This window comes from Melospiza melodia, chromosome 1, assembly GCF_035770615.1.
Source record: "Melospiza melodia melodia isolate bMelMel2 chromosome 1, bMelMel2.pri, whole genome shotgun sequence".
Taxonomy (NCBI): domain Eukaryota; kingdom Metazoa; phylum Chordata; class Aves; order Passeriformes; family Passerellidae; genus Melospiza; species Melospiza melodia.
This window is the reverse complement of record NC_086194.1, coordinates 126,988,936-127,009,435: the sequence shown is the minus strand read 5'-3', so window position 1 is coordinate 127,009,435 and position 20,500 is coordinate 126,988,936. Positions and strand designations below refer to the sequence as shown.

At 39.6% G+C, this 20,500-nt stretch overlaps 1 protein-coding gene across 3 annotated transcripts in view; it reads right to left on the bottom strand.

Annotated features, from left to right (window-relative positions):
- LAMA3 (laminin subunit alpha 3) overlaps positions 1 to 20,500 on the bottom strand; it is a 109,562-nt gene that overhangs the window by 61,554 nt on the left and 27,508 nt on the right. For 2 of the 3 annotated variants that reach the window (XR_010029309.1, XM_063167542.1), the window contains exons 9-25: positions 18,948 to 19,038; positions 17,844 to 17,975; positions 16,354 to 16,416; positions 15,235 to 15,276; positions 14,966 to 15,103; positions 13,994 to 14,128; positions 11,396 to 11,530; positions 10,958 to 11,004; positions 10,031 to 10,130; positions 8,793 to 8,845; positions 8,274 to 8,379; positions 7,233 to 7,332; positions 6,641 to 6,797; positions 4,619 to 4,757; positions 2,777 to 2,919; positions 1,428 to 1,528; positions 1,159 to 1,312 (exon numbers count right to left, since the gene is read on the bottom strand). Coding sequence is in view for 2 of the 3 variants with exons in the window: in XM_063167542.1 (XP_063023612.1) it covers positions 1,159 to 1,312; positions 1,428 to 1,528; positions 2,777 to 2,919; positions 4,619 to 4,757; positions 6,641 to 6,797; positions 7,233 to 7,332; positions 8,274 to 8,379; positions 8,793 to 8,845; positions 10,031 to 10,130; positions 10,958 to 11,004; positions 11,396 to 11,530; positions 13,994 to 14,128; positions 14,966 to 15,103; positions 15,235 to 15,276; positions 16,354 to 16,416; positions 17,844 to 17,975; positions 18,948 to 19,038 (1,836 nt within the window). In the remaining variant the exon portion in view is untranslated. Of the gene's footprint in view, positions 1 to 1,158; positions 1,313 to 1,427; positions 1,529 to 2,776; positions 2,920 to 4,293; positions 4,427 to 4,618; positions 4,758 to 6,640; positions 6,798 to 7,232; positions 7,333 to 8,273; positions 8,380 to 8,792; positions 8,846 to 10,030; positions 10,131 to 10,957; positions 11,005 to 11,395; positions 11,531 to 13,993; positions 14,129 to 14,965; positions 15,104 to 15,234; positions 15,277 to 16,353; positions 16,417 to 17,843; positions 17,976 to 18,947; positions 19,039 to 20,500 lie in introns of all 3 variants that reach the window. The other variant, XM_063167549.1, reaches the window with a different exon arrangement.

The following is a 20,500-nucleotide window of genomic DNA, read 5'->3' as shown; positions in this document are numbered from 1 at the left end:
AGTCAAACAAGTTCAAGAAACAGCTGCCATTATAACTGTTCTAGGAAAGCTGTAAAATAACCCCGGGAAATTGCTATACTATTATTTCTCTTCTCCCCAGCAGAAAGGGAAGAAATGTTATGATGCTAAAAAATTGTCACCATCATCTCTAAGCTATCCTTAACAACATACAAAAACTGAGTTCACTTCTCCACTGAAAAAATATTTCCAGGAACACAAAATTCCTACTATAGCAATGCTGTATTTTGATTCCCTACTCCCTGAAGAGCGAAAGCATCTTCTCCAGCAAACAATAACACTTGAAAAGCATCAAGCTTTTCTTTTAGGTTTCTTGCACAAAGCGGTTAACACAATATTTGATGCAAAATACTTCTAAGTAGTTAAGTGCTGTGGTTACAAAGGTTTTGCTTCAGTTGACTACATAATTATTTTCAAATTTTTCTCAGTATTTCCTTAGGCTACAAACACTTAAACAGGTAAATAATTCTGTCAACAGCCCTCTTGACTTCACTGCAATTATTCATACCAGTAAATTTTGCACATGCATCAGTGATGAAGCACCAGAGCCTGTGGCATATGAATATTCTTGTTGTACTTGATATTTTTGAAATAACTATCCAAGCACAGTAATAGAGGCCGTAATCATTTTACATCACTATCACATACTTGGTAAAATACCTTAGTTTTTGTCAAACACACAGCAGATCTTCTCATTTCATAGAACATGTTTTGCTTTCAAAGGACCTACAGCAGTTGCATAATTGCTTCTGCTTGTTTTTCAGTAAAGCAAACATTTTACCTAAGTGTAGCTATCTAAGAAAAAAAAAGATTAATTTAGAGTGATGCATGTATACAATTTCTGCTGACAAATCATTGTGTCATTTCTTCTGAACAAGCCAGTATGCCTAAAGGAGAAGGATTTTTATTTAAGGAAATGCTTTTGCCAGAGTGGAATGTCCACTCCAGTCACAGTTATAAATCTGCCTACACTGATATTTTTACATAGTTTTGTGTAAAATGCAGAGCTTGGTGCCGAGTCAGTTTTAGGGATGTGTTAAGATCTGAAAATCCTGAGCCGTAAATCTGCAAGCATTTTAGTCTGGTAGGTTTATGCTCAACAGCACAGATGGGACTGCAATTAGCAGGCAGGAACCTGACCTCTCTTCCAGTGATGTGGGCCATCACTGGCTGATTGGGAGCTGGCTGTCGCACAGGTATTCTTCTGGATTCTCCCCCGTGTCTGAAATGCACTGCCTCTGAGCCAAGGACACAGGAAAATCTGTCCAGGGGCAGATGCTGATACAGCAAGCAGCTTACACCAAACAAAAACAAAAAACAAAACACAGGATTATTATTGCTTTCAAGTGCAGCAGGATGATAACAAAATAAACCAAGGCAGTGGTTTGGGCTGTAGCACATCTACTGACTGTTCTGCTGAATCAGGCCCGGGATGTGTGCAAGGCTCCGTAACTGGGATCTGCAACAGGGACGCCTCGTAGTAATCACTAGGTAACAGCACCAGATGATCCTAAGAACAAAGAATACAACAAATGCTAAAGCACTCAAATAACGACAAAAAGAAAATCTCCAGGCTTTCACAATGTAACAATGAATAAAACCAATCACAGAAATAATTTGTGCAGAGGGTATCTGCAAAATCCGGGTGGGGCTTTTTCTGTTACTACTCGGGCCAATAACATCAGAATGTGTTTCCCTGACTCTGTAATTTCAGAAAGATGGCATGAAGGCAGCTGCCCTGTGGTCAGGGAAACTCTGAAGCCACTCTCCCATCATGTGTTGTACAAGACAGTGCAGTGAAGGGAGCTTCCCTGCAGCTCAGTAACACACAGCCAGATGCCTGCAGTTTTCATCCACGAGTGCAATCCACAGGCACACATCTCAACTCTGGGTCACAAGCACACATCTCAACTCTGGGTGAGTTTTTGTTCTGCCTTGCTTACTTAAATTAATATATTAGAGCTTAAATATAACAACTGTTAATGTGAGAACATGATGGGCTAAGATTATCAATATATACCTTTTCAAAGATATTAGTGAAAAAATCCAGCACAATAATATTTCTCACTTTCAGCAAGAAATATGTTTGCAAGCTCTTTACTAGCACTTCATGTAGTATTCCATAAATTTAACACAGCCCCAGGCTTAATGAGTGGAGACACTGCTTTTTATCCCTGTACGAAATGTGTAAGAGTTTCAGTATGCTGTCTCTGTGATCATATTTAAGGTTTTTCATAAATGATCATCTCAAACAATTTCTCTTTCTCTAGCAATTTCCTAAAACTGCTGCTAGAAAATTTTTCATTTTTTCAGTGAATGAAACAGAGAAAAACAGGAGGATAAAAGTAGTCAGAAATTGACCTGCTCATAATGCAGCCCATTTTACAATACTCTTATGAAGATATTTTGTCAAGAAACTAAGGCCTTGGCTGAGCTAAGATCTAGACACAAGATTGGATACGTAAAAATTACTAATTTTTGTGAGCACTTATGCTTTGTGCTGTATGACAGTAATATCTTATCATTTGAAGGTACAGATTCCATATAAGACTTAAAGTCTTTAAGGAGAAGAAAAAAATCAGAGCAGGAGAAAGTCAGAAGAAATAAGAGGCAGAACTGTAAATTTTCATAATTGTATTCTGTTCCTTTCACTAGCGCTGAATTTCACTTGCTTGCAGGGTTCTTCCCAGAAAATAACTCCAGGGCAGTAACTTCATGACAACCTTCAAGCAGTTGTTTTCCTCAATTGTTTTCTTACCAAGAGGACTTCCTCTGCCATTATACTGACAGTCCACGTGCCTGGAGCCAGTGAGAAAGGCTCTGTGGAGCTTTTTCCTGGGATTGTGATAAAAGCTGGCTCCTTGCTGGGTGGGAAGACAAACTCTTTGCTCTGAGCAGCCCCTGCCAGAAAAAAAAAATCAAGTAAAAAAAATTAAGTGACTGTGTAAAATGTCTCTACTTGCTTAGTGGGCTGGACTGATAATTTGGTCTATTAAACCTTGTTTGACAGGAGTTGATCAATAATTTTCAGTCAACATGCATTAGCAATGCACTCAACCAGACACAGAGCTATGCAGTGGTTGTTGTTTGCATTCTTATTACTCTTGAGCAAACTGGTACAGAAAAGCAGAGTTCTGCCCCTGCAATGGCCAATTTTGCAATATCTGAAAAGGTCACTTTCCCCTTCCATAATTTTCCATTCAACCTCTCTCTGCACTGACACTCAAGATACTCAACTGACACATTCTCGTGTGACTTTAAGTCAAATACTTCAGGTGTTGGAGGTTCTCAGCACCATCTAAAATGCTTACTTACAGACAGATAACTTCTAGGCAGAGATGATGGGCCAGTTGTGGATGCCCCATCCCTGGCAGTGTTCAATGCTAAGTTGGATGGGGCTCTGAGCAGCCTGGTCTAGTGGAAGGTATCCCTGCCCATGGTAGGGGGGTGGAACCGGATAATTTTTAAGCCCCCTTCTACCCAGATAATTCTGTGACTCTATGTACTACAGAAAGAAAGCTGTGGTATGTTTTGTCAAATAGAAGTCATGAGGATCAACTGTTATGAATATTACAGGTTTCCTCGTTGAAGACCCTGAACACATACCAAATCTGGTTCCCTGTGTCCCAGACATTGGAAGCCAGTGATGGCCACAAATTTCTGCCACACTGCTGAATGGTGTCTGTGAAGTCTTCAGTTTTGTCTTACTTGAATTTCTAAAAGGATCTATAACTTCACTCCTCTCAATAAGGCAGGCATAGTAAGACACATAGGCCTGGTATGCCCCTACCATTCATAGGATACGGAGTACTTATCTTTTATCAAGGTCTGAAAGGCATAATATGTTTCTGAGGTCTGTAATCAGAACTTGGTAGACTGGGCTCATCATTCTAAACAAGCCCTACTCATTGAATGAAGGCAAAAACCACATTTAAAACTTGAATATTAAAGGCAAGTAAAACAAAGTGTTGCTACCCCTTCTTTAAAAGCTTCATAAAACCTACAGTTCAGAGCTTCCAAGTACAGGACTGAAAGTACTAAGTGTGGCAAACATTTAAAGAAACAAATGCTGATTACTACTGCAAGCAAGAGTTTCATGCAAACACAGCCACATCAACCACACAGCAAAAATATACAAGGAGAAGCCCAAAAGCACTGACACTGTTAAAAGTGATGTCTTTTAAGCAACATTAAAGACTTGACTTAGGTGCACCTTGGAAAGCCTTCTCTGATCTAACATTCACCTGAGCTGTTGCACTGCTGAGTTACACCTACCTGCTCCAGGCTGAGATTGACAAGCAGATATACGACCAGATAATGTTTCCCCTCCAGGGTTAATATACCTCAGGATAATGCGAAATAAGTAGAGGTTTGATTTTTCCACATTCAAAGTTATCCTCACTTCATTCTGAAAAATGGAAGTTAATAAACAAAAACAGCCATAAAGTGCTGAATTGAGGAACAGTCAGAAGCCATGCAAGCACCAGACTAAAGTCCTACAAGAAAAAAGGCACATGCAGAAGAGTATATACTGGAATGGCAATGCTAGTGAATGACAGAGGAAGACAGGGAAGCCTAGTGAGAAAATTATTTCACTTACAAGTATAATTAGTGCCAATTTGTTTTCCCTCAGCAACTGAGATCTTCCCTTTAGAGCTTTTTGAGCCCAGGCTGACATAGTGGAGGACTAGGTGGAAGAGCTTAGGGGAAGCCACAGTGATAGGCATAACCACCTCTGGCTGGGAAAAATAAAAAAGAAAGGGAAAAAGGAGGAATGGAAAGTACATTACTTGTTACTATCACCCAGAGAAAGAAAAACCACTTGGTAAAGACAAAAAGGCATGGGCAGCTTACAAAAGAGCATAGAACAAAATCTCCTGTGAAATAAAACTCTTGTTGATTACCAGCTGATCCAGAAGGACAGAATGGCTCAACTAACATGTGTGTTAGTGTGATTCAGCAACAGTATTTTACTGTTATTCTCCCCACTGATGCCATAAAGGAGGCATATGGCTGTTGATATTCCTGCCTTTCCAAGGAACAGGCCACAATCACTGATCCCAGTCTGAGATCCCACAGCATGCAGTCACCTCAGACTATCACTGAAGCTGCTGATCCTCTACCAGATCCTACAGTTGCTTAGAGTTGCAATACCAGGAATGCTGTCCTTGTCTTGGGGCTGAACTGACACCTCCAGACCCACAAAATTATCTGCATTCACACAGCCCCGTTATTTAGTTTTCAGAAAAACTAAGAGGCATGTTAAGGATCAGTGGTGGATTAGGAAAAAACAGCATTGGTGCAATCTCATGGGTTTGGTTTCTTTCTTTCCATCCAAAATCCTAAAGCTCTCCCTTGCTATCCAGTTCCCACCAGTTCATCCATCACAATCCACCTGCTGTCCCTTTCCAAGCTATTTGTGGCATGGTGACCTCCTCACCACTGCGCTCCACTCCGCTTCCCCAAACGCAAACATTTTCTCTGTTTCCCACATCTGAGAACAGAACAAAAAGCCAGTACAGAACAAAATGCCCATGGAAAAGAAATGCAAAAAGCAGCTGAATTAGAATGCAGGCATTGAGAAATCACAGATACCAAAGAGCCGCCTTCATTTACAAATGTGGAATAATACTGAGAATTCAAAACTTATCTGGGATAAAAAAAACCAAGAGCAAAACAACAAAAGAAGAAAGACTGAAAAATGAAGAACCTAAAGAAAACCATTGTGCAATGGTTATGTTCTTTTGTCCCATATAGTAATAGTATAGTAATTCAAATCATAGCTATAGTAATTCATTATTCCCTGGACAAATGGAGGCTGGAGACAACTATACCAAAGCTCTACTTTCAAGGTGAGTGAACAAATCCCATTTAATACTTAAATCTACTGTTTTAAAATTCTGCTTCATTTGATGAGCAGTTAAATCCAAAGTCCGAAGAGCCATTCTCAGAGAAATTACAGTGACTTTCTACCTGTGATTTACTTATTCTCTCAGCTATTGTTTAGGTTATTCATAGTCAGTCATGAAACTAAAATAATTGCAGCCAATAGGCTCCTGCTCACAGCTTTTTTTACTGAACCACACATTTTCCTGTTCGCTGTAATGTGAAGGTATCATTCATAATGAAAGCTAGGACCTCTCTCTTCTCTACCCAATGTAAGTCCAAGTGTAAGATGACTTTAGTGACAGCAGTTGGAATTTACCTGAAAATTTTGTGGATACAGACTGTCATGGACTTGTGCAATTCAAACTATTTAGCCAAGCATTAACCTTCTGCTGTTCCCACTGTTCTTGGCTTGATAAGAATTTCTTCACTTAGTATTATAGACTTTAAAGTTTTAAGTGTCCTCTTTACAGCTGTCTCACAAAAAAACCAACCTCAAGGAACATTTCTAAGGAAGGCATATTTGCACAAGCAACATGCAAATGACCTGACAAAAATACCCACACTCACTAATCCCAACAGCAACATAGCGCCAAAGGGCTTGGATTAGTCAGATCCCGTCCTTTTCTCTTTTTTCCATGACCTTCCATACACATAGCAATATTACAAAGACATATGTGCAATGCACTTTTGTTTTCATTTTCACCCTGAAGTCTTGAGTGAAATACCAGCTTACTTGTATAGAGGACATCTGTGCATATCCTTTCCAACTGAAGCCAGGAAATTCCTGAGGATCATAGCCAAACCGAATTTTCTCTCCTTGGACAGTAGTACCATCTTCAATCTCAAACTTCATGTGGTGCAGATCAGGAAAAAAATAGTTTTTTTCAGGCCTTTGAAGAAGGAAAAAAAACCCACAACAAATCAGCAAAGAATTAGCAGTCATTTATGATCTACATCTAAGGGCAAAAAGCAGTGGCAGGGAGGTGAGGACTGAGGAATTCTGACACCAGTTCATAGATTCAAGACAGCTGGTAAGAGGGATGCAATGAGAATTTTCTTTCCAGAAGCTTTTACAGCTTTCATGTATTTTCCTATGCAACTCTTGATAGATACATAGATACATATTGCAAAACTGGTATTGGTTATTTAAGGAAACAAGTCAGAAAATCTTACTAAAATATAGGAAGAAACCCCCCCCCCCCAGGAAAATTAATATCAATAGCCAGTGCAATTTACCAAGTTAATAATCAACAAACCCAGAATGTCACATGAAAGCATAACAAGCGACTGTGCTGAAGCTGTGCCAGGAGCCCAGCCCGACTCACTCGCGACAAGTGGCGCCCACGACGTGTGCCCTGCACTGGCAGCTGCCCCAGGGCTGGGAGCAGGCTGGGCTGAGGGATCCTCCAACATCACACCTGCAGCCTGGCACGCCAACAGCAGAAGCCAACCAGAAAAGGAGAGGAGGAAGTTATCAGCAAACACACCATGGCTTCACCTGATTAAACACCATTAATGACTCGCTTCCTCCTCCCAGAGCCCTTTAGACTCCCTCAAGCACAACTTAATACACGTGCATAAGCTGCAATTATTTTGAGCTTCCCGTGTTTGTGCCTGTTTCCTTTATAATTTCTCCTTAGAATGTGACAAAAGTCACTTTAAAAAACAACCTCAAATAATACACCCTGCTACATTGCTAAATGCAGGGCTGCAGTTTTGCAGAACTGCTACTCAGATGTGTTCCCAGCAAGTCAGAATTTCTGCAGCAATATCATAAAGAAAAATTATATAAAAAAAAAACCCACTAACAACAAAATCTAAAATCTAAATTACAAAAATTGAAAAGATGTTAATGCTTCAAAGCCTGGTACCCCAGTATTTAATCTGACAAAACTGCAATGTATGGGTTCATATAATACACATATTTTCAACTGACCCTGGACAACAACACTGAATGACTTTCTACAGGAGACAGCACTTGTGTCACAAACTAAAGGACACCTCTAATGAGGTCTGTAATGAGGTATAATATGCTGTACTAAGGAACAAGTATGTCAAGACTAAAACTTTGAAGCTGTATTGAAAGTCTGAGTGTTCCTAAATAAGATTTATGTCCTAGTCTAAAAGCAGCCTGTTTTCTAAGACATGCACAAAAGGACTAGGAAGCACAGTGGTAACATCTGCCTTGTTCCTTCTCCTGCTGAAAGGCAAAAGAGGAGTCACAAGCAAGGTTACACCACCAGTGCAAAATGCTGTGCACATGAGTAATTCAAACATCCCCATTCTAAAAGTACTGCCTAAGGAATTCTAAAGACTTCTGTGCTAAGTGCAAATGTTCCACTATAGATGTTCTTTATTCATTTTACCTTGGCAGCCAAAATAATTCTTTTTTTCAAGAGCGTAATAACCAGCTTCACAAGTGTCACAGGAATCTCCACAAACATTAGGTTTGCAGTAGCATTGCCCATTTTCCTGTGAAGAAAATAAATTTCATCAAAATTGTTTCAGTACCTTGCCAGAACTTCAATCTCTCAATACTTTGAATTCCCACTAATTCTAAAGAGGAAAAAATTTTTAATCTCAAAAAAAAAAAAAAAAAACCAAACCTCAACCAAACACAAAAAATCCCCATTATCTGGACATTATCTCTGTCTTTTATCATCTTCAGAGACAGACTAGAAAATACATAAACTGAAGATGAAAAAATTTTTTCAAACTTTGTACACCCCTAGGATGCATAAAATTGATCCTTTCATATATAAAGCTAGGTATTTTATGTTCAAAAGCAATAAAGAGTGCTAAGATTTCCACCTCAGCAAATATTACAATAATATATCTTAACAATAATCAATTTAATTAATATCTTTCTTTTAATTTCTCTTTACCTGCTGACATTCTGCAACTCCACTTAGTGTTCCACTGACATCACACCGACATTCTGCACAGATGAAAAAAAAAAAAAAAAGACACCTGCATTTCATCTTTTCATGATACTTTACAGGGAAAAACCCCACCACCCAGAAACTGCAATTTTGAGTCAATGTGCCACAAAGTTGATTTTATTCTGCAATTAAAGGTTCAGAACAGCAGACTGGTATGAGGTGAGAAGAAAGTGAGAAGGAGAAAGAATGAGGACTTCTTAGTATGTGTGGTTTACTGGTACGTTTTAAAGTGATTTAACTTGTATTTGACAAAAAATAGTATTGATTTTGAATTTACAATTGTTTTCTTTCTTAGAAACATTCAGACAGTTGATACAAAAGAGTGTCTTCCAGTCTGACTGGCAACCTTCTATTCTGCAATGCCACTCTGGGACCAAATCAACTCTCCATATGAAACAGAAATGGAGAAAATAGTGCAGGGAGGAACTATGCTGAGCCAGAAGTTTGGAGAAACCCAGTATTGACTCTGTGACTGAAAGTAGAGAATTACATGGAAAACGCAGTTCATAATATTTGAGGAGTTGCTAAGTATTTAGAGATCTAAAGTAAAAAATGTAATGATACTATTATCAGTCTAAAGCTACTCATCCTAAGTGGCTATTGTGGTGGAATCTGTTCCAAAGGAAACAGTTGGAGAGTACTATAAAGATTTTTAAAGAATTTTTTTTTTATCTTTACCCTTTTTAATCTTCATTAATTATTATTATCTGCCTTAAAAACACACTCTCCCTGTTGGAAAACATGGATAATCACAGCTTATTATACAGATATAAACCATAACAGATCTGTCACACCCTGAGGCCACAAGAAGGCTTTACACTCCAAGCTAGGATATAACAAAGTGAAAAAGCACTTTTTCCCCTCAAAACAATGAGCCAAATTCTGGTTTCAGGATTACAGGTAAAAATCCTGTCTTGCCCCAGTAGATCTGCCATAGGGCCCTATGAAGTAAACATCATTGGAACTTCAGAGCACACCTGCTTCAGCACTAGGCAAACACCCAGGAAATTATGGCCTGGTTTCTGAAAATAACTGCTGGTATCATGGGTTTACAATTAAGCTGTATGAGAAACATGCTGTTAACAAGAGTTGTGGAAGTCACAAAGAGCACCACAGACAGTGTCAAGAGAACAAAGATGACTACATTTCATAAGCCAAAGAGATATGCCATGAAGCCATACCTGTACATCCCTCAGGGTTTTCTTTGGCCAGGTTCCAGTACAAGGGTTTGCATTTACTGCAGGTAGGACCTTCAACATGCTGGAGACATTCACAATATCCCTAACAACAGAAAGGAGCTAATAAGGGTTTGGCTGCTCCATAAAATAACTTACTGATCTTTACTACTAAGAAAAAACTAACATTGTTAAGAGCTCATGCAGTTTACTGACTTTTACAGATCCATGGATCTCAGGCTGATTCAGACATCTTAGATTTTTCTGTTTCATACTATCAGCAAAGGATTGTTTCACCCTGCGTATTTTTTATGTATCTAATTTATTCTAAGGGTCCCAAAGGACGTACTTTCCAATTCTTTTATAGCCTTATTAGAAGTGCTCTAAAGTATTAACTGGTTTGTACACAGAATAAACCCCAGTATTTCCTTAAAAACACTAATTCATTTTCATATTTAATCTTTTCTTTATTGGTGGAAGACACCATCTCAAGACACTATTAAGACACCAATAATAACCACCATCGCATTAATAACAATAATAGTGGAATGGCAACAAAGATGCAATGATTTTTCAAGAATAATTTGATGCTGAAAGGCCTGTTGCAACCCAGACCCAGAAGGTCTTTGAGACATGCACAGGCTTATATCTTCATGCATATGTTAGTGTTAAGAGTATACCAAAAAGACATAAACAGATTGCATATCCTATATATAAAAGATAAAAAACCCCCATCCTTGACAAGGTTTCACACTGGTATGATCAAAAAGCAAAACACAAAGTTTATTTCTACTCCTGCTCTTCAAACAAGCTCCTGCAATTCTTTTAGAGCCTAAGAGCAGGCTTCAGGGCTTGAGTAATGAGCTGGATGTGTTCAGCAAAGACACATGAATGATTAACATACACTGTTAGCTGCTGTGGCAGAATACTTACAAAGTGAGAACCAATGCTACCTGCAGGGTCACACTCGCTGTTGACACCTTTATAAAACAAACACATTGAAAGATCTTTTGAAAACAGAGGCTGTGGAATGTAGTAGTGCAGAAGCACAATGTAGCCGGTGTGAGCTTGAAAGGGCTTTTTAATACAGTTACCTTGGAGAGACTGAAATACTTTAAACTCCAAGACAGCAGAAGCTTTTAACAATGATTTTTAAACATCTATTTAGCCTGATTTTGGGTTTGTATGCAAAGCATTCACTTAGAAAAATAGAGCATTAACCTATGGAACTGACAGATATTTTCTTAAAGTTCCTGTGCCATCAAAATGGAAATCTTTTAACTGGAAATATATTTGAGAAGATTTATTTTCTTTGGTGGTGCAGAAATAGGAAGGAAAACCCCAGCAGAAGTAGGGAAGGCTTTTACTCACGCAAGCAGTTGGGATAGCTGTGATATCCTGGAGCACACTGGTCACACCTCAGCCCAGCATAGTTACTACGGCATGGACACTGCCCTCCAGGACCACAGGTATTCCCCAGTGAGCCAATACCATCACAATTGCATGCTGCACAGAGGGGAAAAAAAACAGATGCATGTCTAAATCTAGAATTTGCCAAAAAACTTACCTTTGAATGTAAATCAATCATTTATGTTCAGAAAACCAGACAAACCATCATTTCACCAGCAAAAATAAATATCCCAGAACAGTTATTCTGCAATTGTGTCCTCAACCACTGATAATCTTGGTTCTTGCAGTTCTGTAACTCACAGCTGAGAGATCTGGTTTGATGCCTTGCAAAACACATGTAAGGGACATAAATCCATCTTACATTTGGGAGGAATGTCACATGACAGAAACACTGGAAAAAAATCTTTAAAAAATATATTCAGAGCACGTTGACAACTGTAACAGCGAACTTCTCATGGAGTTATCACTATTTTGGGCTAACAACTAAAGACAAGACCTGCTATTTCCTTGAGATGATGCTGCAATGTTCCACAGGGTCACACCTCACAGGTACAGGAATGGGACCCCATCTGGGCATCCCAGCTGTCCCAGGTACAAGATGAAGTGCTGCAGTTAACCACTTGGATGTTATGCCTGCCAGAAATGGCTGGCTGACAGAAATACAAGGCAAACCTTGTCATCTGCTACATGTTCATGTTTCTGGTTCCCCCTTTTGGTTCCTCTTTCTGCTGCAGTCAAAGACATCCGACTTTGCTGTGTTTACTTTAAAGATGCTTGGAAAGACACAGGGCTTGCTAGGAAGTCAGTGTAAGAGAAATATAAACACTGAAGCTTCCAAGAACAATACCTACACTAGAGAGCTTCACCATTTGACTACCATATATCATTCTCTCCTAATTTTAAGTATTAGTGTTTTGTTTAAAGGCTTTGTTTGGATATCACTTTATTTGAATAAAGCTTCTATTGAGTTCTACAAGTCACGACCAGAGAGATTAGTTCTAGTCACAGCAGCCCAAAAAATGTAAATCTCTCTTTTTTTTGAAGATGACAATTCCTTACAGGAATAGCAGGCTGGGCTGCTCAATTTCCCCCACAGCTTGCAGCATGCTGTGTTAATTTATGTTTAAACCCATGGCAGCTCATTTTAACTGAACAAACTGTGAACTGCAGCAGCTCTGAGTAATCTGACTGACTGTGTTTTCAACTATTTTTATCTGTCTTTCACAATTTGTTTTTGCATGCTCTTTTAAGCTTTTATGTCTCTTTTCAGCTTTTGGTGTTCAAAGATCAAACATATTCAATACAGGTTGGATTTGCTTTAAGGTCGCTACTTGATTTTGCTCTAGGAAAAAAAAGGTTATTTTAAAACCACTGAACAGTGTGTACCAATGCAGAATCCTGATTTTATGTTTTTCATTAAAAATGTTCATCTATTCCAGACCATAAAACCCACAATCAAATGGTGTTTCCATATTCCACCCACTGTGTTTGGTAACACAACACAGCCCATCTTTGCAAGGTGCCACAGTTTAACTCCAGCTGGCAAATAGGTACACACAGCCACTTACACGCCATCCATGGGATAGGGAGAAGATGGGGAAGAAAGATAAAACATAGCACTGTACACAGTCCTAGGAATAAAATTAACTCTACCCCAGCTGAAACCAGGGCACAAGGGCATAAAGAATTCTGCTGTCTCTTTATAGGAGATAAACAACTGTATAAGCCCAAAGGAAGAAGACTGACATAGTCAACAGCCAAAAATAACAAGAGAGAAGAAAGCAAATCATAATTTTATACATAAACCTTGTTAATCAGCACAGGAAAGCACATACCAGAACTCTGCAATATTCTATATTCCTTCTCAATGGAAAAATCACTAAGGATTAAGGGCCCTCTCTCTCATTCACTTTAAAGGCAGACAAAACTTAGGGCCAAGTAGGATGTGATGGGAGTCTTCGTACACACACAAGACCCTTATGATACTCAAAAGTTATACTCCATTAATTTCCTTGTCTTGTAAAAAAGCAGGCTAGTCCTTGGTGGGAAACTCCATAGAGATCTTTCATGTTTCACGCCTACATGGACATAGGTTGGGTTAGCTCCTGTCAGATGATCTTAAAACGAGTGAGAAACCACCATGAAGGGCAAAACAAGAGCTTCAGATTTTCAGAACAAACTTTGGTACCAAACAAGGTCCCAAAGACTCTCTGCAAAAGCAGACCAGTGCTTCACAGTTCAGCTATGCTGGTTCCTCAGCAGTCAAGCGTGCCCTGTTGCTGTGGGCCTCCATGTGAAAACAGCTCTCAAATGCTTTGGTTATTAGTAAGACAGTTGTGCTGACTGAGAGTACATCAAACAGTCTGACTATGAGGGTAAAAAAAGGCCTGAAATTGGAGAATTAAAATATATGAGGATTTCACTGTAGAGCACAAGAGGGAGTTTCCGATTTACTGCTGTGAACAGTAAATGGGCAACTCTGGCTGCTGTCCTGGAAAGCACTGCTGTCTTCCTTTTCAGGGCCCTGTTTGATGGTGTACATGCAACCAGCAGCCTTACCTTGACAGGCAGGGAATGAGTGGTGGCCAGGCTGGCAGCTGTCACACTGAAGTCCAGCCACCCCTGAGCGGCAAAGACACCTCCCGAGAAAATCGCAGACTTCGGGCTGGGTACCCATCAAGTTACATTCACACACTGCCAATGAGAAAAGATATTTCAGAGGCAGCCTCTGTACAGGCTCTCTTCTTTTATCTTTCTTGAAATAATACACTTGAAGAAAAACAGCAGTAAAAGCAACTCCCTGCTCCCTGATGCTCAACAGTATGACAATTTTCCCATCAGATTTATATGGATTCATAACAGCTTTTATTGATTGCTCACGTCTGTAACAATTCAGGAACAAGGAAAACATTAATGAAAGAGCAAGGAAGCTGGCTCAAAGTTCAATTATCAGTGTCAAAGCACCACTTGGCCTGGCCCTACTGAGAGTCTGATTTATCAATTCCAAGTGGTTTGCCAACTATTGAGAGTAGTTCCATCACTTCTGGGACTGAAGCAAAAAATTCATGGTTTAGATTTATAGTCTCAGGTGGGAGTGGTCAATAAATAGCCTAAAAAGACAGTATAGAGACAGCTATTAAAGTTCAAAACCAGTCAGTTTTATAGTATTGATTAGATAGGGTAGCTTTGTGCATCAAAGTGAGGTTGCAAACTCATATTAAGTACGTTTTTTTAGAAAAAACCTCCAAGGATATGTAACAGAAATATTTCCAAATTTATTCTAAGTTTAATCAATGTTACTAAATCCAAACACAAACTAGAGTCTGGCAGCTGCATCAAACAGCAGACAGCAACCAAGGAAACAGGGAAATTTTTAGATCAAAATCTCCCCTCATCACATTATTCTTCTTTGACTTTTGTGAGTTGTGGGAGAGCCTGTTAAGAATACATCTCCATGGCAAAACAACTTCATCCTTCAGTATAAAACTTGGTGTTTCGGATATGCTTGCCAAAAGGGAATGCTTGGCTTACCCTGGCAGAAGGGGTACTGAAAATAGCCAGCTGCACAGGTATCACAGGAAAAACCCCCAAATCCCGTTCGACATCTGCACTGCCCAGTACTTCCATCGCAGTCACTGCCCAGCACTCCTGCACCATGGCACTGGCACGCTGAAGAGCACATTTGTAAAGAAAACATTTGCAGTATTATGATCTTAAAGTTCTTATTTCCCTTGGAAGGCAAAGGTTGGCATTTATCCTGGAGAACAGGCTCCAAGTGTCAAAGAAACTACGCCACTTACGCAGACACTGGGGGCCAAAATATCCTGGTCTGCAGCCTCCTTCTAGTTAAAACAGGAAAGGAAAAGAAAAAAACCAAAGTGAGTGCATATAATCCCAGAATTCCTTGTAATTTTGCAGAGAAAAATAGATCAGTACTTAGTAAATATTACTCTTGAACAAAAATACCCGATTTGTCTCAGTCATACATGCAAGACCTCATTCAAAAAACCACAATTTGTAATTGTGTTCAGTCTGACAGCAAAAATTTACAACTTCTACTAAAACTTCCACTTAGAAGCAGCTGCCTTTCTTATGTCTTCAAATTCAGATGCTGCTCACTGAAATGGTAAAGAGCTCAAGATCTGTTTTCTCCTGTTATATTTATTCACTTTCCTTTGGATTTTTTTTCTTCTTCCTTTTACAAATTCATGAGAAAAGGGGATACACAACAGAGAATGCCCAGAGGCCAACCAGGGCAATTATTTTGGATGCCGTACCAAGGTGAAGTGCACTATATGTATGCAAGTGATTAAGTGCTAGTTGTGATGGTCTACATTGCACAAAATGATAATATAGGCTAAAAAACATAAGCCCACCAAGGGAATCATTGTATGGATTTCAAGCAGCTTTTCAGAGGGCTAAACAAGAAATACGAAGCTTTCTTAGAAATCAAAGTCCTTCGCTGCTAAGAGCAATGTCACATTTGCCAGGTGACAGAGGACAGTCCAGAGGCAGAGGCCAGCTAGCCTCAAGAAAGAGATTTACACCACAAAGCAGTGGTTGTCATGTCAGAAAGTTGTACATGTCAGAAACTCTTGATGGATCTGTTCTTAAGTGCACCAAACAAGATGGTCAGCTCCTCCTGCAGATGTTTGCCAGAGGCTCGCCAAAGTTATTTGGATCCATATTTCCTCTGGAGTCAGCCCACCTAAGTGTTTGGTATAAACATGACAGTATGATGAACTTCTGGCAAGAACAAAGGTTCTCTTGAAAGATAAATACAAACAGAGGCAAAATTATTACCTAAAAATCAACTTAATCATTCTATTATTCTATAAAAGAGCAAGCACCACTGAAACAGTAAAAAATAGCAACATGGGGAAAAACAGTGAAATAGGGAAAAACCACTGAGAACTTGCCTATTATGTCACCAGCCACAGCATCACTTGGAACTGAAGAAGTAGAAGGATATACAGGAGTATCTTTAAAACAAAAGAAACAGCAAGGATCATTGGAAACAAACACATTAAATTCATTAAAAATCACGACAAACAATGAAGTTATCTACCATCAATACAGAGAGCATGATATTCACATGACTCTAGTAACCAACTTCAACTTACTTTTCTTTAGTTTTCTTAGAAAAGAGGTAAGAGACATTGCACTTTTGATTTCCAATTCAGATACAAGGTTCCCTTCCCAAAAAAGTAGTAGGAAAGGCCAGACATCATTTGGAAATGACACCAGGTTGCTTTCATGCTCCTTATCCTTTTGTGCAGAAAGCTTTCTTACACAAGACAGCATCGGGAAAATTACCTAAGGATTTTTTGTATTTATTTCACATTTCCTGCCTCCAGCTGAAGGTCCATCTCCTCCTATGTGGCATTACCACCTGCTACATGAACTGCCATAATTTATGACATGTACATCTTACAAGCTTTTATTTGAGAGTCCTCCAGATTGTCTTTTCCATTCTTAAATTTTCTAGCATTGAGATAGGATCCAAACTCAGTGAGCTACACACATCAGTGGGACTCAGATCAATGTCCACCTGAGCTTGACTAATTTAAAAATGCCAGATTTCAATCAAGAACATTTGTGAGATGTGATAATCTAGAATGCAGTGCACAGACAATATTCTATCATAGCCATTGAATTCAAACAACATTCAATTTTCACAGGGTTTCTTTTTTCCCTTGTTTTGTATTGTTTTCCCTACTCTTGTGTTTCTATTTGGTACCTCTCTTCTAGTGAGACCTCAGATCTTGTCCCACCTCAACCTTTTGTTTTTATCAGCTATCAAACACATGTCTTTTTCCTGAAGGCACAAAACACCCCACTGATGCATTTCTGCAATCCTTTCATGGAGTTGGAAGCCTTTATGCAGCAATCCTGACGCTATGTTTTCTGCTCAGTTATTTTGTATGTAATTTTTTATGGGAAATGCACTGTTCATCAGAGGCGGAAGTTCCAAATCCTAGGAGGTGTCAAGGAGAACATATACCCTTTTTCTCCCCTCTCAGTCATTACAGTCATGTTCTACTTCTCTGTGCAGGTGGTCTTTATCCCTAAAAATCTTGACACATGTTTAAACAATTTGTCCAGGGCTTTAGGACTGGAGTTCACAACTCACGGAGTTCACAGCTCACTCATCAGGCTGTAAACCTGATGTCTCAAATTATTTCAGAATTGTGAGAACACAGCACATTCTCTGTTTTTCAAGTCACTATCATTTTGTTAAATAACCTAACTCTTTTCAGTATTGTAACAACTGATTTATCAGAACACATAAACATGAGAAGCTGAAATACCAGATATTTATAAACCAAGTCAAGAGCAATGAAAACCATTAATTCTTTATTTCACATTTAAAATACAGAAAAAGAGGCAATTTTACTTGTATACTTACAGACACAAAATGGATAACCATAGAATCCATCAGCACAGCGTTCACAGTGGTCTCCCTGGAAATTCTGCTTACAGAAGCAGCGGCCAGACCCTTCCTCACAGCCATCTGCATGCTCCAAGTTACAACTGCAGGCTAAGTAAAAGTACCAGCAATTAGGCACTCTTTGGAAAATAATCAATTTGCCTCTTACAGTACTGCACAATGGCATTGTAACAACAAATCTGCCAATGTGAATGACTCATTATTTAAAGAGTACTTACATACCACCGATACATCCCTTAAAAGCAAAGCTCGTGTTATTTTCTTAGACCGTTTAGGAGTTTTTAATTCCAAAAGATGCATGTTGTTCCTCCACAGCAATTTTTCTGCAGCAACCACTCATCTCTCTCCATGGTCTAGGCTAAGCACAACTCTATTCACTTTCATTTACACACTACATGCAACACTATGACCACAGCTCTGCTGACTTCCCACTCCTTTCAATCCCCAAGCACAACTTAACTGTAGTTTCCTCCTGCCTGTCATATGGCTCCTTCAGCCTTTTTGTAATCAAACACCTTCCTTTTTACCTACACTCAATTCTTTTTCAAATGTTGTATTAGTAATTACCCAATGGCATCACTTATTAGTTGATGGGCTCAGCACTGCACAAGATCAGAGTAGTGATCCTTATGACCTTTTGAGCTATAGAATAACATTTCCAAGTGACCAAGGGTCAAAGGATAGCTCACATGTACATCGGAGGGCTAAGAGAAACAAGATCACGAGAACAGGAGATGAGAATGGCTTCCCAGGGGTCCTGAGATCCTCCTCACTGTGGGGTGTGTAGCAGCATCCCATTTTTCCATGCTCCTATCTCTTCCATACCCTTTTATGGCCTATTTTCTATCTTTCTGCTGTTCTCAATATGCTCATATGACACAGAAGTTGAGAAGAATATAATTTAAAAGGCTTAAAGCAATACAGAAATTCATTTGTAGCTCTTCTCCAATACCTTTTGCCCACCCTTTCATTTCTTCTTCCCCAAAGACACATCCTTTGCCTTGATTACAGCCCAAACCCCTGAAGCCACCAGGAGAAACAACTCCATAGAGAAGGACTCACGTATGCAACCATCAGGAGCCCACACTGGAACGCCGTAAGGACGATAGTAACCTTTTGCACACTTCTCACAGTTAATCCCAGCCGTATTATGCTGCACAAAATAAAACCAAAGGATAGTACAAGATAAAGAGAGGAACCTGGAAACAATAACATCCTTTACACTGTTTCTGTACACAGCTAAGAAGTGGAAAAAACTGAACACGACTGCAATAAAGAGTCAATCATGTGGTGTTCTTAAACCACCTGTTCTCTACAGGTTCTGAATCATGGTAGTCTCACATAAAGCAGCTGTACTTTTTCTTTAAAGCACTATAAACCCCTCATCCCATTAAAAAGAACCTTTGGGAAAACATCTCCTTATATCACAAAATATCTCTTTTTAGGTTACTTTCTTATTGCCATGTATATATTGTTCAAGAAACTGCAACACTAACTTTTTCTTATACTACATATTAATTTTCTGAATATTCCTGAAGATCAGCAATACCAGAAGAAACCAAAACCTGAACAGTCCAGCCAGTGAGAAATAGATTTTCCCCTCGAAAAGTGTTTGTCTCTATAAATACATGGTTTAGGCACACCAGAAAAAAAAAAAAATCCTAAGCAATTTGAACTAGAGCAGTGATGGCAAGTACAAGTTGAGTAAATCAGGGTCATGAGGCACCCTGATGAGCTCACAGACACGAGCGCCAGCGAACCAGAGCAGGAAGCTCTGCCCTGGAGCAACCAAAGTTTTTCTCCCAGCTCCCACTCCCTGTTTAGTTCCTCCTTAGGGAGTGTTGCAACTCAGGGCTGAGCAGGCACACAGCATTTCCTGGCTGGACTGGTGAGCAGTTCATGAGCAGGGCACTCAGGACTCTGCATGTTCTTCACCTCTGCTCACTCCAGTGGCAAATCAGTGGCCCCAGCCCAGAGAGCTCAGGAAGATGCCAGAAGGACAATGCAGCAGGGTGCAAGTAATCCAGAAGTTGTTTTGAATATATGAGAGACAAGCGAACAAGACAAATAGCAGAATTACAGTCCTGGGCTTCTGAAAAGCAGATTTGTCCTTGCTCAGAGAGCTGCTGGACAAGATCCTGTGTGAAAGTGTCCTGGATGGGAAAGGGAACCCATGAGTTGACTCTCATGGACAGCCACCTTAGAACCAGAAGAGTTTTTTCCAACACGCAAGCATGGCAGAAGGCCAGCACAGATAAACATAGAGTTCCTGAGTGATCTCAAACTCAAAAAGAAAGTGCAAGGAAGGTAGAAGCAGGGCAGGCTACTTGGTGGCAACACAAAGATATTGCCCAAATATATAATAGTAGAATTCAGAAAGCCAAAACTCAGCGGAGTTAAAATTAGCAAGGAAGGTGAAGGGCAAAAAGAAAGATTCCAAGAGTAGAGGAGCAGCAAAAGAAAAGCTAACGAGGATAGGGGCTCATTGCTCAGTGGCAAAGGAGATCCAGTTAACAAATTTAGAACGCACAAAGGACAGGAAGGTGATGGGACATATCCAGCATAATTTACCCAGGCCAAATATCCCCAAATCAACCTCATGGACCTCTGTGATA